The sequence below is a fragment of the Ammodytes marinus genome (genome assembly GCF_949987685.1).
Source record: "Ammodytes marinus genome assembly, chromosome: 8".
Taxonomy (NCBI): Eukaryota; Metazoa; Chordata; class Actinopteri; order Uranoscopiformes; family Ammodytidae; genus Ammodytes; species Ammodytes marinus.
The window spans coordinates 23,542,186-23,560,552 of NC_137212.1; the positions used below are offsets into that span (position 1 = coordinate 23,542,186).

The 18,367-nt window shown below is 39.5% G+C and overlaps 2 protein-coding genes across 2 annotated transcripts; both read right to left on the bottom strand.

Annotated features, from left to right (window-relative positions):
• Positions 1-526: 526 nt before the first annotated feature.
• pde6d (phosphodiesterase 6D, cGMP-specific, rod, delta) lies at positions 527-9,804 on the bottom strand. Its single transcript, XM_080031993.1, has 5 exons — positions 9,566-9,804; positions 4,946-5,034; positions 4,514-4,639; positions 2,252-2,357; positions 527-2,023 (listed from the first exon to the last, which is right to left on the bottom strand). Exons 1-5 carry the CDS (start codon positions 9,613-9,615, stop codon positions 1,942-1,944), a joined length of 453 nt encoding a protein of 150 aa, XP_079888119.1. The 5' UTR covers positions 9,616-9,804; the 3' UTR covers positions 527-1,941.
• Positions 9,805-15,507: 5,703 nt separating this feature from the next.
• On the bottom strand, positions 15,508-17,604 carry rpl36 (ribosomal protein L36). Its single transcript, XM_080032282.1, has 4 exons — positions 17,541-17,604; positions 16,727-16,821; positions 15,815-15,949; positions 15,508-15,632 (listed from the first exon to the last, which is right to left on the bottom strand). The coding sequence occupies exons 2-4, from the start codon at positions 16,817-16,819 to the stop codon at positions 15,543-15,545; spliced, it is 318 nt and encodes a 105-aa protein (XP_079888408.1). The 5' UTR covers positions 16,820-16,821; positions 17,541-17,604; the 3' UTR covers positions 15,508-15,542.
• Between the last annotated feature and the right edge of the window lie 763 nt (positions 17,605-18,367).

An 18,367-nucleotide genomic window follows, 5' to 3' on the forward strand; every position in this document is an offset into this window, starting at 1 on the left:
AGGAAACACGTGTAACTCCAAAATTGCAAAGAAAATAAAAAACAACAATTTTTAAGGCAACATCCCATCCTTTTCTCAAGACAAACAGAGATACCCATTTAGATTATTCCTAACGGATATTCAGTCTGTGCTTTACCCCAGGTGTGGTTATGTGCTGGGATCAGTTAACATTAACAGAATAAATAAGCCTTCAAGATTCAGCGGAAGCTAAGAAAGATTTTTCTGATTACAGTATTTAAATTCCTTAAGATGTTGGTTTAGATGAACTACAGTAGGTTCATACTGCGGCTATGCTAAACCAATGATTATGTGACAGAGCAGCCAACCCCTTGTCTTTCCAAAATGTCAGATCTTCAAAATAAAGCCATATGTGCTCAATGTCAATGCATTTCTGTCATTATGTCGAAAAGTTTTTGAGAGGTCACTGTCAAACATAATCGACCCACACAAGTTCCTTATTTGAAATGAACACAATAAAGACCACACGCACACACACACTTCATGTTATTACAACATTGGATGACTTTAATCCACAACTCTTGTCATATTAAAACATAAGTCTATTTTACACAGCTCAGTTAGCAGCTAAGAAGAAAAAAACGAAGAAAAAAAAACAATGTCATGTCAATTCAGTGAATTGGATGGGAACTGAGAAATTAAAAACTCTAGCCATGATGTTCGGAGCAGAGCTACGTTAAAGACTGTAGGCAGCAGGTAACATCTGGGTCTAGTGGAGCCAGTTCTAGTAGTGTGTAGGGGATAAAAATGTAAACAGCTGAACTACTGTGATTAATTTGATGCATGTCTCGGTCCACACCTGATGAGTGCAGATAGAATTTGAATATTTTACGTGAGTATACCTCAGAAAGTCAAGTACATCAATGTATCAAAAGCCCCCTTCCGCTTGCTGACGAATGTCCCTCAAACACAGTGCTTTTCAAACATGTGTCATAACAACAGTGTGCAGTTTTTCATTCCAAACAACAAATAGATGAGAAGAAATCCAGTTAATAAAAACCAGGCGCTTGGTCCTCCATCACGCTACAATAATAACCACTTCTCTACACTAATACACGTCAGAAAAACAGGAATGGGTTAGTCGGTAGAAGCCGGGTCCCATTTCAGAGGCTGCTGCCCGCTAAGGTGTGTTGACTAAAGCTATACGCCAGCAGTTCCTACACTTGGCCTCACAGAGACCACCATTAACATTAGGCAAATAACATACCAGTGCAAATAATTGTGGGCTATTGAGGACTAAAAACGATTCACCTTTTGTGTTTTTTCTTCACGTGCATACAAAAGGAGGCTTGATTTCACTGAGCATTTTGAACAGGACGGCGTTATTTACCTGTGATGACAAACTGTCAGGATATTTGGACTGCCTCTGAAATGGGACACAGCTAGAGGAAACAACTGAACGTAGCTCAGGAGAGACAGAGGTGCGTCTTCCCCCGACGCTGACAAGCAGCTGGTCATTAAGTTGACGACACATGGGGAGCAGTGTTTCAGACAGGTTACAATGTCTGGTGTTTTGTTCCTGAGTAAATGCAACCTTGAAGTGCAAGTGGGCTGAATTTTTCGACAAGCACAAATTGTGTAATTTCTTTTTTGATTTTCTTGTGGTATTGTGTTACAGTCAGTAGGGGGGGAATGCAGCAAGTGATGATCTTGGAACAGAGGAAACAACGTGGCGCTCTTTCCTCTTCTGACCTCTTCTCCCAAGGTCTAGAAAAGGTGTTTTCCGGTTGAGAACAAAAACAAGAGAACAACCAAATAAAAAGCTTACTTCACTGACTGCAGGACCACAGCTGGATTTCACCGGACTTTACCGATCCCCAAGACGGCAATGAGCGGTTTACTGTTGAAGCTAACCTTTGTAATTTATAGACCTTGGCAGGACGTCAGCGTTTTGGAAAGTAGAATGGGTGGGGGGGTCGGAGGTCAGACGTAGAAAAGTCGTACCTTGGAGGTACTGACGTGGAGGTCATCGTCGAAGAACTTGGTCTCTATGATCACATTACCACTGGAATACAAAGACATGTCAACATTAACTGATGTATAACATCTAACAGTCTTCCTGCTATTAGTGCCACGAAAAAAACACATGTAGTACATTGTATGACATTCCCATGAATTAGAACTGTTGTACCTGAACTAAACAGCTACATTCTAACATGTACATATATTAGAAATAACCTTTAACTAACATGAATATGCAAAAAAAATTAAGCTCATCCAAGCGGAGACTCACGTTAAAACATTGGCTGGCATCATCTGGGACTCTGGGGCCGCTTCTATCAGAGACTGCCACGTGTTGGTGGAGTTGGGGATTACAAAACCAAACTCAAAGAACCATTCTGGACAGAGAGACACAGACATACCAAGAGGTCAGTGCTGCCTTATCAACATACAATATCATAATTTCAATACCCCTGCTTATACAGTTTGTTAGTGTACAAAATAGTGTTTCAGATAGGTTTCCCTTTCAGGTTCAAACCACCAACATTAACACGTTGTGTTGGTGTGGATGTCTGTGTGGTCTCCCCAAGTCCCTCTGTAACCCTACCTCCGTACAGCATTGCCCAACGACAACTCAGAAGATCACAGCTAACCCAGTTGTCCATTGGTGGATGCTTTCACAACGTGTGAAAGGAAATCATATTTAGTCTAAAATGGGGCACTCCTCCAGAGGGTTGCCACTTGTCCCCACTTCTTTATATTTTGTATAGTAATGACTACCAGAGGCTGTTCACAAATCTGCACTTTGTAAAGTTAGCTAGAGATTGTCAGTCCTTTACAGAGGCAATAATAGGGTCATCTTCACATCTGTTTTTTGTTGTTTTTTTTCCCATTGTGCATGGAAGAGAAACTGAACAGTCATGTGAATGTTAAAGCTGAGTTTTAAGCATTGTCTCAATGTAGCATCTATGTAGGCTACTTAAGTGATTATGTAATCAATATTTTCTTGTTTTGCAAACAGTTGAGAGAAACACTCTGGTTAAAACTTTTTTTATTGCAATTGCCATATTATTCCACAAGGTGGAGATGTGAGGACAGTCTTGTGATGATGATTGGATGAGAACCTAACTTGGTGTGTGACAACTTGATTTTTGGCAGATATCCTGCTAAGCCCTATCTATCCTTGCAGAAGTCTTTATTTATATCAGCCATGGTTTTGAACTGATCATGCTCATTTATGATCACATTGTATAACTCACTTCTGGTGTTGGCACAGTCAAAACCCAAAAAGTGGATGTTACATTACTGTTTTCACATGATACAAATGAGCAAAAAAATCCATCATGGTGACCTTCATTGTCCAATAGGCTTTTTATAAAGCTGAGTTGCAGATGTGAGTCAGATAATGGGACCAAATATTTTGTGAATTATTTCACATAATTTCCAGTCCTGGTGCCAAGTTTGATGTCTCCAGCTCATAGCAAACAGAGCCAAAGCATAATATTCCATTTATAAAAACGTAATGAGTGAAAACTACATAAACACTTTAATAGCTCTGATTTGTGAGCATGGCTGTCGCATGAGGAGCACGTCATGTATAAAACCATTGACATGACAGATTAGACTCTGGGGCAAAGGTAATGCATAATATAGATCCTAATCGCAGACTTTGCAATTCGCTAATTGCATTGTTTCATAACGTGATTTTAAAATAGATGAATTGTTTAGCACTAGTATCAAGTGCAGATTGATGAGGGAAAAATAAATTAAAGGATTCTAGCAAAAGGCTGTAACATAACAAAATGCAAAAGAAAACCTAGCACTATCAATGCACAGTATATGAAATACTGTCAGATTGTTGATGTTTTTTTCCCCTTGAAGCTCAAAGTCACTCAAAGGTTAAATATGACCGTAAAAATAAGGTTAATTCCATTTAATACGGTTGGCCTGGTATTGTTATTTTCTAATAAAAATAACAATACAGTCAACTTATATGGTGCTATTACAAAAAAATAAAAATTCTTAATTTTAACTGGAGATCAACCAATGTAACCCTTTAAATGATTCTGGATACACATGAGATGCTGTGGAGGTCTCTGCTGCCACAGCTTGATCAGTGAAATAGTGTGAATAGTTTGCAGGAATGTGCGCTGCATTGCCTGTGTTCATCGGCAGTGGCGAAGTGGGTAGGAAGATTGCCTCTGGAGTTCAGGGTCGGAGGTTCGATACCCCGCCTACCAGCCACATGTCGAAGTGTCCCTGGGCAAGACACTGAACCCCAAATTGCTCCCGATGGTTCAGAGAGCGCCTTGCATGGCAGCTACTGCCACCGGCATATGAATGGGTGAATGTGGTAAGATATGTAAAGCGCTTTGGGGCTGAGAAAATCGGCTAGAAAAGCGCTATATAAGTCAAGTCCATTTACCATTAAAAACAAACAAGACGGGACCCACTCAATTCCTAATATTGCTCAAACCTTGACAGAGTAGCCATCATCACTGACTGACCCTCAGCTTCTTGTCCCTGGAAGCAGTTTAGTGTTATAGCCGATTACCTTCTAAACACTGTCCTTTGAAGAAAACTTTCTGCTCCAGTCTGAACTTCTCCAGTTTTTCTGAGGAGGAAAAGTTGAGTTCTCTGGACACGGCTTTACACTTCAGGATCTTCTTTGGAACACGAGCTGCAGAGACAGTGAGATAAACCAAAACATATTGTGCTGACTACCAGGTTAGTCTTTAGTTGCAAAATGTCACCAACAGAGACCACATTGTCCATAAGCAACCAATTTAGTTTGTTAGTTGACTTTGTAGCCTTAGTGTACCCTCACATTTGTTTTGGAAAGATTACATCACCTAATGCTAGAAAACAACAACTAGAAATGAGCATTATCTGCACTATCAAAAAATTTAAAGCCAACCTTACATTACAACTTATTGAATGTGCGATACATAGCGTCTGTGAGTCAAATGTTGGTGTGCGAAGGTACCTTCATGTTCTACTCCTGGTACAGACAGGTCCTCAGTTCCCTGCCAAAGCACTTTGCCCGTTTCTGCATCTCGAAGGTTCATCCAGTTTCTGACAGAACAGGGTCAAGGGACAACAACTGAACTAAAGAATACACACACACACACACAACTAATTCATCCATGGAATAATAACACTAGATAACAGACAGATCTGCCTTTAACAATGTTGTAAAGATTCTAATCAGATATCAACCTTCAAACGAAACAATAGGACATGTTGTGACACAGCATTTTAAACAACTGCTTACTGTACATTCCCAGATAGGGCAGGGCTATCCTAAGAAAGTAGGGACTAAATATAGACTGGATAAACAAACGGTTGTAACAGAGGGCTAGAGGACAGGTAAGCAGGGATGCAAGAACTAATCTGCTCACAGTAGTTTGGATGGAAGAAGTAAGCAGGGTGAGAACCTCTGTACAGATTAACAGAGAAAGGATAGATCAGCGAGATTAGTGCTGGAAAGCGTAGGTTAACTCCCAAACCAATACTTTCATAAAATGCTGCTCATGATAAAAATGCTAATACTAAACAAATGGCTCTGCAAAAGTGGGGCCTATAATACAGCAACATCTGTGTGGCAAAATGTGAAAACCTTTTCCCGGTTTCTCTCTCTCTATATATACAGTATATAGGCTACTCTGTATTTCTTATTCATTATGAAGAGCTTTCACACATTTTATAAAATTGTAAGTTGTTGGTGGTGGGCATATAAACGCAGTCGCTTCGGGCTTACTTTAATTGGTGAGCATGACTGGTGGCATCCATTGTTTTAATCATGATTTCAATCATTGGCCAAAAGCATTACATCAAGCATTTAATATCACCCTTCAGAAACCAAATATTGGTTGAAACTGAGCCAAAGTTGACTGAAAAAAAAATACTATGCTATATATAAACTAAAGACGTGTGTAAGTGAGAAAGGACCTGGAGAAGCCCCGTGTTTGATGCTGCTGGCTGCTAGCTGTCCTATCAGTCTGTCAGCTGGTCAGCTGTTCCTGACCTCCACATTCACTATGAACACAATACAGCCTTCAATCACAGAGCCTGTAAGGACCTCGTCAGTGATTCCACTCTACGCTACAGCTTCTTATGCTTTTGACTCTTCACAATCAGTTCAACACACATTGGGTCCCCGTTTACTAAAGGTCTGTGGGGGCACTAATGTATCAGTTTACATCCAATAGCCATGAAAGGAATTTGAAGGAAGTTGTTGTGCAAAATATGCTTAATTTAGGGAATTACTATTTTAAACCTTGTTTACGCTGGTCTGTGTGTTGCTGGTTTGTTTTGATTAAATCAGTACAATTCAACAGAGTTTGAATGTTGAACACCCCAACCTCATAAAAAAAATAATAATTAGAAAGCAGAATTTTCTCTGAATTTCAGACTGATGGACACCAGTAAAGCAAGCATCTTCCCACAGCCTTCTGTTCTAGAAGATTCCCCCCTCAGCATCCTGTCCCACTCAGGTACTACTTAGTGTCACACACACGGGACTCCACACCATCTGTGAAGCCCTTCATCCCACCTCGAGACCACCATTAACCTCCCCGAAACACACCGCCTCTAAAGCTCTGGAAGTCTGACTTCCTAATTGATACATTACGGTGAGAAGACCCAATTATGACACAACCAGCTTTCAGGTGGGATCTGTTGCATTCAGGGAGTCATACATCACAAATTCAGCTGGTCAAGCAGTTGTAGAGAAAATAAATTCTAAAAAAGGATTCTGGAGATGGTACAGGACATATTGTAGTAGGTCATATCATAATACAAAAATAACTTTAATATTGATATGTTTTCTATAGCTGCATTAAAAGGGGGAGTCAGTGTTTACAGAGCCTAGGCTGTGTATATACACTGGATTTTTTCATCTCATTGATGCTCTTTCAACATGTCTATTTCTTATCTCTAAACATTTCTCACTGTAAAAAAAAAAAAAAAGGTGCACATGCATCATCTGAGCAGAGTGTTGAATAATGACAATGACATCTACACAAGAAATATGCAACTTGTTCAACTTTAGGAAGGAAACTCCATTTCCCCCACACTTACTGTTCAAATCTGATTATGTGCGCCCATTTTGCTCCGTTCTTTCTCAAACCACTTCCTCTCAAACGAAGGAAAAGCAAATCTTGTCCTGCAATGGATTTGAGCTCCAACAACATCATACAAGGTTTTACTACAAGCTCCTCAGGGCCAGCTGCAGGTTGTGTATGTGTAAACCACCAGGGTGCCTGCACACATCTGTCAGCACACACACACACACACACACACACACACACACACACACACACACACACACACACACACACACACAGGTTAATGAGCCCCCATGTGAGAAGGTGCTGTCACTGATAAGTCTGCATTTATTTTTAAAGAACCCCTTAATGGCTCAGAGTACAGACAGCTTCTAACATTGGCACAACACAACTAGTCAATTCTCATTACAATAACTTCCCCACACTTCAGACAGGCATTTGAGATGAGGAACACAAAGAAATCTAATCACCAACACAAACTGTATCCGTCTACATTTCAATTGGCCATCATCTCACCTTTGCAGGGCAATGCCTGGCGTTAGAGGGCTCTGTTAAATCGGTATTATTAAACTGTGTCTCATATTTGATTGCGACAAATCAATTATCAAACTACTTTTCGGAACCAGATCTGAGGCCTGTTTGGACGAGAAGATTTACAGAGTTATTCGTAGTAAAATACATCATCACCAGGTTATACATAGCCGAGTTGTCTAGGTAACTCTGTGAACCTGCTTCTTGGAACAAACCCCAAGTGAAGGTAAAGGAGCTTTGTTGCCAGGTTTTAATCCATCCCCTGTCTGTCCAAAAGACTATGATTCAACTGCTATCAATGACTCAAAACTGGAAGGATGTGGTCAGAGAAGCATACTGTCCTATTTGAATACAGCATTCTGAGTACTTATCTCCATTGCCATTTTAAGTGAGGAAAAATTTTACACATGGTCATCTTACAAAATAGCTACACGCTAATAAAGAAAAAATCACTGGCCTTTTGATTGGTATAAAAAAGCATGCTTGTCCATATACTGTCCAAAGAATGAATACAACATCATGATTATTTTTGGCTGTGATTTATAACACAATGACAATAAATTCAGCCAGCCTTTTGGTTATGAAGTGTGAGACCAATACATGACTACAACAGGTGCTCCTGTTACTGTGAGCATCTCTATGCTCTGTCCATGAAAACTCTGATCAACAGGGTAAAAAAAAGCCTGCATGGTCTGTTATCTTTGCTGTGCTGATGTACACACTGCTATATTAACTTCTTAATGTACTTCATAAGGATTTTGGTTAACAGTCTAGGAAATAAATAAATGAATTATGTGCCATGTCTTCACTGAGATGACAGTACTTGTCCTCTGTTGAAGTAAGTGTAGCATACTTCTCTGATGCTTAATCTAGAAGTATTAATATTAATATTACAGGAGATAATTCAGTCCTGCATTGCCACATGAAGACATTGGATGTAAAGCATCCGCTGGTCTAACACAATTATCTCTCTTCTCATGTTTTCTGGAAGCAAGTATACCATTTAATAAAAGATAAAGCAAAAAAAAAGTGAAATAAAAAATAGTTTATATATTGTGTGTGTGTGTGTGTGTGTGTGTGTGTGTGTGTGTGTGTGTGTGTGTGTGTGTGTGTGTGTGTGTGTGTGTGTGTGTGTGTGTGTGTGTGTGTGTGTGTGTGTGTGTGTGTGTGTGTGTGTGTGTGTGTGTGTGTGTTGAAGGATGTGAACAATCTTAGCCTGATTCAGGTCATTTAAATGACTACCGATTGAAAACACACAGAAACACCAAACATCAACACTGACAGCGGTGTGCCTTGTCTGAACTTTGAAGTAGTAGGCTATAAAGCAAAATGGTTTGGGATAACACATTTAAAAATACACTGTTTTGAACTTAAAGTGCAGCGTTAACATTCACTGATGTTTTATGAAGTTTAGTATCACTTCCACCCACAATAGGTACACACTAGTTGTGGAGTGGAAAGGTTCAAATTTGTAAGGGGCTATCATAAAGCAAACAAGCTACACAAAGCTAGTAAAAATCCGTACGAATAGAATACATAAATTTGACAAAGATCAACTGGTTTGGTATCTGACAACCACCCTGCGTGAAATTGCACATGATCTATTCCACGGCATGTCATTGTTGCTGTATATGGTATTTATGCCACACTTAGCGCATTGAGCAGTTAGCCATGCAGCAGTTTAGCAAGAGGGCAGGGCTGCTCGTATTTAGCAGCCAGGTTTAAATAGCTAGGTCCGTTAACTATAGGAACATATTATTCCGTGAAATCAAACATCAGCTGTGCAGTCAGCTGGGGTTACCAAGCGAGCGATGAAACTGACGTGTTAGCTACAGTTGCTAACCTTAGGATACCACTGAACTAAACAGCAATCACAAGATGTTACTAACATCTTGCTATTGTCAGATGGCGTTATCTGGTAATACACAGCACGTACCGTTAGCATATTACTATGTGCCCAAACATCACATAGCATCACCACACCACCTCAACAGTGAAAAGGATACAGTTTGAAGCCCTTCAAAATCTCCTTGGCCCTGTCTTCGTCCGAAGACATTTCTGAATCTTCTGTTTTCGTTCCTCGAAAACCCAGGATCTGTTAAAAAATAGCAAAAAGGTTGCTGTTGACGTTAGCTTAGCTAATTAATAAACTAAAATGCTGGCTAATGGTTGCTGCAAATAGCATAAACTATGTCTACTTAACTATAATGTACTAGAGGTTAAATCTGATCCGATAATGCAATCACCTTAATATACCCAGCTAACTGACAGACAGCTAGCCTAGCCTGTCACGGGCACTGGGTAACTTCTGTCAACCAATGATAGGCCGCGGACGAGAAGCGTGGGCGGGACTAAACGGGATAGAGACGCGTCACCATGGGCAACGCCGCATATATTATAAAGTGTGTTTGGGGCCGTGCGTCCACTTGTCATTTAAAGAGTACACATGCAAACTTCGTGACATGCAACATTCAACAGGTCCAAGCTTAAGCTCATTGGGTTGGAACATTTTGTTAAAAACTGAGGACCTGAAATACAAGTTAATACAATTACAATAACATTTTAGCCTACTTAGGAATAAGACAGACATTATGGAACAATAGCCTATAGACTTAGCTATATTTCAGGTTTTACCTTTATGGCTTGAATTACGCTAGTCTACTTGGTTCACAGCAGTCCCAGTCCAGAGCATTCTGCCCGAAGAAGCCAAGTTGTATGGTAGTAGTAGGCTACTGATATTGCTACTGTACAAGTGATTGATCAAATAGATAGGTCCAACTGCTGCAAGTTCACCTGGCCAGCTGGCTGCAGACAAGATGGCGGACGTTATCCACAATGGTCATCTGATGGTCATCCTAAACCTAATCCAGGAGGTCATGTGACAACTAGCCTATACTAAAGCTGCTTTAAATAGCCCAGTGGAAGTAGAACCTTTTTCATGCAATTTGATTCAAGACAAAACATTTGATTTTGAACTTGCCTAGCCCACTAAAAAAAAAGTAGGCTAAAAGAAAGATAGGCTACATTTCCTTTACAGCATCTGCTGGGGCAGCAGCATGAGCCAGTGACTAAAAACTGAACAAAGTGATGAGGAAGATTGGCTCTGTGCTGGGGTCTGTTCTAGAGCCTCAGAGTTGTTTTTTTGAGAGAAGGATGATGCCCAAGCTGCTGAAGATAATGGCAGCAATACACCTTCTTTGTTGTTATACTGACTGGTAGAGAAGGTCCTTGCTGCCAACGGCAAAACCATCTCCTTCCTCCAATCAGAAATTGAAGTGAAAAGAAGTGAGCACATTATTCATTTTAAATGAACATTGGATTTTTGATAAGTTTGGTTTGTTCTTTTCCCTTCTCTTTAATTTGCCACTGACAAAGTGAGCAGGTGTGCTGTGTCCCTCAATCACAATCAGGGGTTTTAATCAGTGCACTGCATAAAAGCAGGAGGAAAAACCTCAATATTGGCCCCTGATCTGCTCGCTGCCATGTCGTTGATCTGTTGCTGCCATGCTGTTGAGCATGCTGTTCCCATGCTGCTGACCAATGTCACTTTGGAGTTAAGTTTCCACTTTTGTTTTGAGCATTAAACGCAAATTATTTTACTGCCCGACTCCTACCTTTCTTTAATCTGTTTTTTATGTTACCGTCCTTACCCCTAGCAAAAAATGGGGATGTAACAGCAACATTTTGTACAATATGTGATGTTTCAATGACCAAAGATTAAACACCACATAATTACTTCAACAATTTGTAATGGCTAATAAATCAATGTTACTATTATGCTTTATTACTATTAAAAACATGCTAATTTTAAAAGTATCTCTTTGTTTTATGTCTTGTGAATGCAAAAGAAAAATCATGCAAGGCTAAATAATATATTTTTCAAGCAATCTGACTTCCACCAGGAGGTTTTCAAGAGGATCACCTGGAAAACAAAATAAAGGCTTTCACTTTTCCATGGTTATGTTCAAAGAGCTGCTCAATATGTCACTTAAAAATCCTCATGATTTGTTACCATATTTAATTTGGTAATGCTTACCTGTGATTTCCTGACCTCACATTGAATCTCTTATTATTTCTTTCTACTCAACCGGCTAATAAACATTAAAGGTGAAGTAAGCGGAATTGTCAGTTTAGCTATAACTTCCTGTCACTGACTGCAATTAGCAGTCCCCTCCCTCGTCCCTACCTCACCATATTAATGCACTGCGGTCTTCAAGCAGCGAGTTCTAGCATCATCTCAGATCCGTAAGTGCGATAAAACATGATAAAGCCATAAAAACAGACATTGGAAGAGATTTTTGCTGCTCTGCCATTGTAGGCGCATAAACATTCACCCATCTGTCGCTCTGCACGTGCACCGGCAGTGAGATGTGCCGGTGTGTAGCGTTCTGTCTTCTGATTGGATATCAGTTGTGGGATCCCAGAAAAGTTTATGTGCCAATAATATGCAGAGCGAGAGATCAGAGCCATGAAACGCGCACACTATTTAAGTTATCGCTGTATGAATATAGAGCGATTTAACGCGTACATTAACATAAATATATCCCTTATTTCATTCCTTTAAGTCATCGATTATGATTTCATTTACTTTACATATTAGTTAAGTCTCAGATGTATTTGTTTGCTAAAACAGAAAATAAAGAAAAGTGGGATGGTGTCATGGTGATGACAAATTAATTATATTGTAAGAGTTGAATACAGTTTTTAAGACCTGTTAACCCCTTTTTGCATCACAATGTTTAATGTAGTGATAGGATTAGAACATTGTGGTGACATTGTTGTAGCCTACATAAAGTACAACAGGCACCTTCCATCTGAAACCACCTGCTCAATCCTCCGGGCTGTGGTCAGAAAGAAAGGGGCAGACTACTTCACAGCTCCAGGGCAAAGTTGTTGCTGACTTTGGAGGTACCCCTGACCACTATCCTAAGTTGCAGCTTGCTGGCAATCTAACAGTTGTATGCCTTTTTTTCCAAACAAGTTTCAGATATGTAACACAAAAATCAATTAGGAGATTTCTTGGAGATAATCAAAATGTTATGAAAGTGGTAACCAATAGAAACAAAATATTTGGTTCTTAGTGCGTGACTGAGTGGAACCGCTGTTAACGCCTTCTGAGGATGTAATATACGACGCTGATTCATTTTGAAAGAGGAACGACAAATGGGGAAACCCTATAGGCCTACTCAACCGACCAACATTATAAAGTCATCACTCAGTCTTTCAGTGACACATTTGCTTGTGGCTGGCATCGCTTTGCTATGATCCCGCCAAAAAGCAGCCACCATCAGTTGCTGACTGACTAATACTGTGGCACAGTAGAGCAAGTTGCATTGTTGGACTCACTTTGCTCCGGTATCACTTCAAACCGATATTAGAAGCGGTGCATCAAGTGGCGGTTTTTTCACTTGCCATGGTATGAATAGCGTATACTTAAATGCTCAAGTTCAAGTTTATATAGGCTTAGAGAGGTTAGAGGATCAAATATACAATGACATTTTTTGGAGAAGAATCAGGTCAGCTCATCAGTAAGATTTTACAGTAGTAGAAAAATAATTCATGATATATAATCAATAAGATGTATTTAAGATATTGATTGAATACAGTTCAAATATAAAAGCAGTAGGCCTACATATGTGAGGTGTTTGTATATTTAAGTGACAGAGGGTAGACTATGTACCAGTCCTGGTTGAATAGCAGTGGATAATGTAAAAAAATTGCCATCTATCCGTGCTAACCACAATGCAGACAAGCGGGTGAGTAGATGTGATGATGCCCAGGAGGGTTGTGCCATCAACAAACTAAAACGATGGCATTTGAGCTGTGCTTCGCGACACAATCGTAGGTAAATAGGGCATACAGAAGTGGGCTGAGTAAACAGCCCTGCTCCCCGCCAGGAGGTTGAAGATCTATCTGCAGATGGACGTATCCAGTCCAAGCTTACAGGTTGGGGGAATGATGGTATTAATGCCGAGCATGAATCAACAAAAAGCTTTCTCATGTATGTTTTCCCTCTATCTAAGGGAGTAAGAGCAGTGTCAGTGTGTGTCTCCAATGCGTTATCCAGTGTCAGGATGGAATGAGCACACTTGGGTTTTGATTAGAAGGTGGAATCATGTCATGATTGATGTAAGCACAGTAACAATGGTGGATGGTTTAATGTATGTGGGGACCACATTGATTGACTGACTGAAGATGTAAGTGAACATCACTGCCAGTTAATTTTCACATGCCCCGAATGCCCAGCCTCTGATACCATCTGTGGTCTAGGTGCTTTGCAGGGGTCGACACACTTTTGAAGTTCTGTTTCACAAAGTCAATGTATTGAGCTCATCTGGGAGCAATGTGGTTGGCTGAGCATGTGCTCCTGTTTTCCATTTGTTGCCCCATGATGTAGCATAATCCAATCCACACCACAGAGCTGTGATCAGACCAGACTCAAACGGAGCTCTAGTCCCTCTTGGGATCCCGGATGGTCTTCTGACTGCTTTTTAGAAGTCATGGTCCCAGAGTCTTGGCAATGCTCTGTGATAAGTATTGTGACTGATTCACAATGCTCCCTCACATTTTCAGGTCTCGTGTCAGGAGTTTGTTCCACCTTACAAAAACAACAGTGGTTTCCCAACTTTAAAATGTTTCCCATAGCATCCTCCCCTATGTGGTTGGGGTTAGGTCTAGAGGGGGCTGTTATGCACGCAAGATATCTTATAACATTAAGAAACCTTTGGTTGATTTAAAATATTACAAAGGTTATTTCTAGACAGGAAATTGTGGATTTTTTTTTTGTATGCCACCACTTTGTTCTTTAACTCTTCTCTCCTACTATATAGTATTACTTCTAGACTTGTGCAAAGGTTAGGTCCTGCTTAACCTCTACTCATGGTTTTGGGGGTTTGAGCTGCAGGTTTCATGCGATGAGAGAAAAGGTATTGGAAATAGGTAAGGGCTTTATATTTAGATAACCCATTACATTTATTTAGTTTAATAACTAAATGAAAAAACAAAATAAGGTTTTGGTTAGGTGTAGATAATACAAACTGGATAACAGACTAGAAGACAAACAAGGAAACGGCTGGAGGAAAGGACAACCCGATCCATCATCCAAATTAGAATGACATGTTGCAAATATTGAACAAAAAACCCTTAAAAATGGGACATTGCCAAGGAATGAGTGCAGTGATGACATCCCACAATTACCCACAAGTACATTTATTAAGTAGTTGTAAGATATTTTCATTATGGGATTACACTGTCACACTATTTATAGTTTAATAGTTATACAAAGGGCACCATTAGCATGATTTAGACAATTTTTCCAATGCATTTCTTAGTTTATGCTTTTTAATTCCTTCATAATGGATAATCATTTGTGTGTACACGGTCAGAGGCAAACATTTTTTTTTAACAGAATACAAACCGATTCAACAAAGAACTTGGATTTTGGATCATAGGTTTGTTCTGGTTTCCCATGCTCTCAGGTTTGGTACATGCCATTTGTTGGTCTTATCAATTGTTTTGAATTGTTCTGATTATTTTACCATGTGGATGCCTCCCAAGCTCACCAGATACATATAAAAACATTTATTCTTCCACAACTGATGTGAAGTTGGCGTAACAATTTATGTTGTGTACACTGCCCACATCTCTTACTTAACCTAAACGATTTGTGAATTAATCATCTAACTTTCTTCATCCCAAAACAGATGTCAAACTACTTACTAAGCTGTGGTGTTAACCACTTATGAAATTAAGTGTGACGTGTTACTATGAAGTATGTGCCACAGTGATTTTTTTTAAAGTGCAATATTCAAGGCAGAAAAGAAGGAATGCGTTAGAGGCCAGGGATTGACAAAAGTATACGACGTGGACCTTCAGGACCAGAACTGATAACCTCTAACAAATAATAAAAAAAAAGAAAAAGCGGAAAACAAACAAGCCATCAGTCTGATTTTGTAATTTAGCAAACGTTTATTAAGTGACAGATTAGTCCTTCTTGGCGGCAGCCTTCCTCATGGCAGCCAGTACGTTGCTCAGCTCCTCACGCTTTCTCTTGGCGCGAATGTGAGTGCCGATCTGGGAAAGAAACAGCGAAATTAAATGAACTGGCTCATCACGGCAATTTTGTGAATTCTATTTTTCCACAGTGGCATAATGGATAGAAATGATTAGAAGGTGTTCTTGTGGCTGTTGAGCAGTTGATAAAATGTACATTATATGCACCTTTAAAAAGGTGTCTGACAGAAATACAAACTCACCCTCTTCTTGATAAACTTGAGGGCTCTCTTGTCCTTTGACACCTTCAGCAACTCCATGGCTCGCCTCTCATATGGAGCAAAACCACAAACTTCACGGATCATGTCACGAACAAACTTGCTGTGTTTGGTCAGACGCTGCAGAGGAAAGACAAGGTTTATTAACTTAAAACTTCAACATAAGTTTGATCAGTACAAACGGCTATGTAAATGCTGCATAATTGCGGTGGAAATCATTGTTAAATCATGGTTTACAGGGGTTTGTTTTTTCCCACTAAATATAAATAAATCAGATTCCACATTTAACAACTTTAAGATCAACCAGGAGAGCTACAGCGTTAATATTATCACCACAACATTCTACAGCTTGTTCAAGTTTCAGACTGGAGCTGCTTCTGGAAACTATCAAGAAGTGTCTACGTTCATACTAATTTCATTATAAAAAAGTGGCCGCTGTGGTATTGAAAGCCAATGAGGCTCTGCATGTCAGATGCGTGGTGTTACTCTCACCAATGTACAACATTGGTGCTGCATATTTATCAATAAATCGAATGACAAGACCAAAATCAGCAAGGCATTCATTTCACTCAATACTTTAACTAGACAGTTATATTGCACAATTGGCCTTTTGGAAGACAAACTCAAATGCTTCACAAGACTGTATCCACCAGTCACTAACAAATCATAATTTATAAAGAAAGCCCAGCAATGTAAACAGTTGACCACTGATTTCAAGCAAACATCACCCAAACAGGCGGAAATTAATTGTTGACAAAACTGCCTAACTTAGAGTAAGGTAAAGTGATAGGGTTACGGAATTTTGAAGTGATGCAATGATTCAGGCATGAGACAAGCAAGCAGTATGCAGTCAAAAGAGCTAAACTAGCCATCATTACACTGAGAGCAGTTACTTACCCCGCGCCGGCGTGCGTGTTTGGGGGCAGTTACATTTTTGGTGACTGGGTTGCCCTTTTTAAGGCCAACGGCCATGGGGTAGCGGATAGCCATGTCTGTGGAAGATAACACAATAACATAAATTCAAGTGTGAACAATAGTTGAAAAGAGGGGACATCACACCCCCTTTCAAGCTCTCATACACATTGACAATGTTGTGAACCTCATCAGTGACACCAGTTTAGCAGCACTGCATGACAATTTACAAGTTACTGGAGAGCATTGATAAACTGATAATGTAATAAAACATTACGTGATAAACCATTTAGCCCGTTACCCGATTAGCCTTAATTAAGCTACTCTGTTCCCACCAACAAAAAACATAACGGTAGTGATACAATAGCGTCTAGAAACATTTAAACTAGAGAATTGAATATCCTGTTTATCCAACATGACGTGAACGCTTGCCGACGGTGTCCAATTTTTTGACAGTATTTCTTGCCTTCACTTTTCTCAGGGCAAAATGTGCAAGGACTGTATCTTGCTTTCCTAAAGTATGCACAGCCTAAAGTACGGGCTTCGTCTGTGAATTGTAAGTCGTTAAGTTTTCTGAAGCTAGTTGTAGCTAGCCGTTCAATACAGAGACAACATACGCTAGCTCTCCTTCATTACTGCTAAATGAGCATTTCATTTTAATATACTGTTAAAATATTTGGACATAGGTGTTAGGTGAAGTGAATACAATGCTGACGTTGAAATAGTTTCGGTAGAAACCTATGGATGTTGGAGATTAAACGTGGATTTTAGCTTGTAGTAATCAACATTAAATTCCTACCCTCTGTCTGCGATGGCGATCAAGCCGGAAGGACTGTAGCATGAGCGAAGCTGCGAAATGAGAGGGTTGACCCGGAAGACACGTCTGCGAAGCTGACAAAGCAGCGCCCCTGCCGGTGTGGTGCCATGGATGATTTCAGTAAAATAAAAAGGAATTTCAGCAGGTAAAGGGGACTTGGTTGGCTTTTATATACTATGTGGCTCTAAGTCGTCCCACATAACCGTCATAAATGTTATCAAGTCATTCTGAGGCAAGAATACATTTTCAGTATAGGACAAGGAATAGGACTGGCATTTAAAAAATCCACATACTGGTTATAATAATTACAAAGGAGATGATGTATTTATTCATTCATAAGCCATCCATAGGCCTATGTTAGCTACCTTAATCAAAAAATGGCATGCATGATCACACTTTAAAATAGGCCTACAAATGGATTTCAATTATTATTATTATTATTATTATTATTATTATTATTATTATTATTATTATTATTATTATTATTATTATTATTATTATTATTATTATTATTATTACAAGTTTTAAAAGACACGTGTGTGGTTCAGCTGTAATTAGGTAAGCTTTAGCATACTCTGGACGTGCAAATATTGAAAACTAAAATACTGGCAATTAGAACATTGTTAAAATGTCCAAATCTTCCTTAATACGAATAAATAAATTTAAAATGTCCTTCAAATTAATTATGCATATGTTAACCCTTGCTGATTGGCTGAACTATAAAGTGCACATGCACTTCAAAATAATTAGATTAATTCTACAGGCATTGAAAAAGATCAAAAACACTCATGCCAGGAACACTTTTTAAT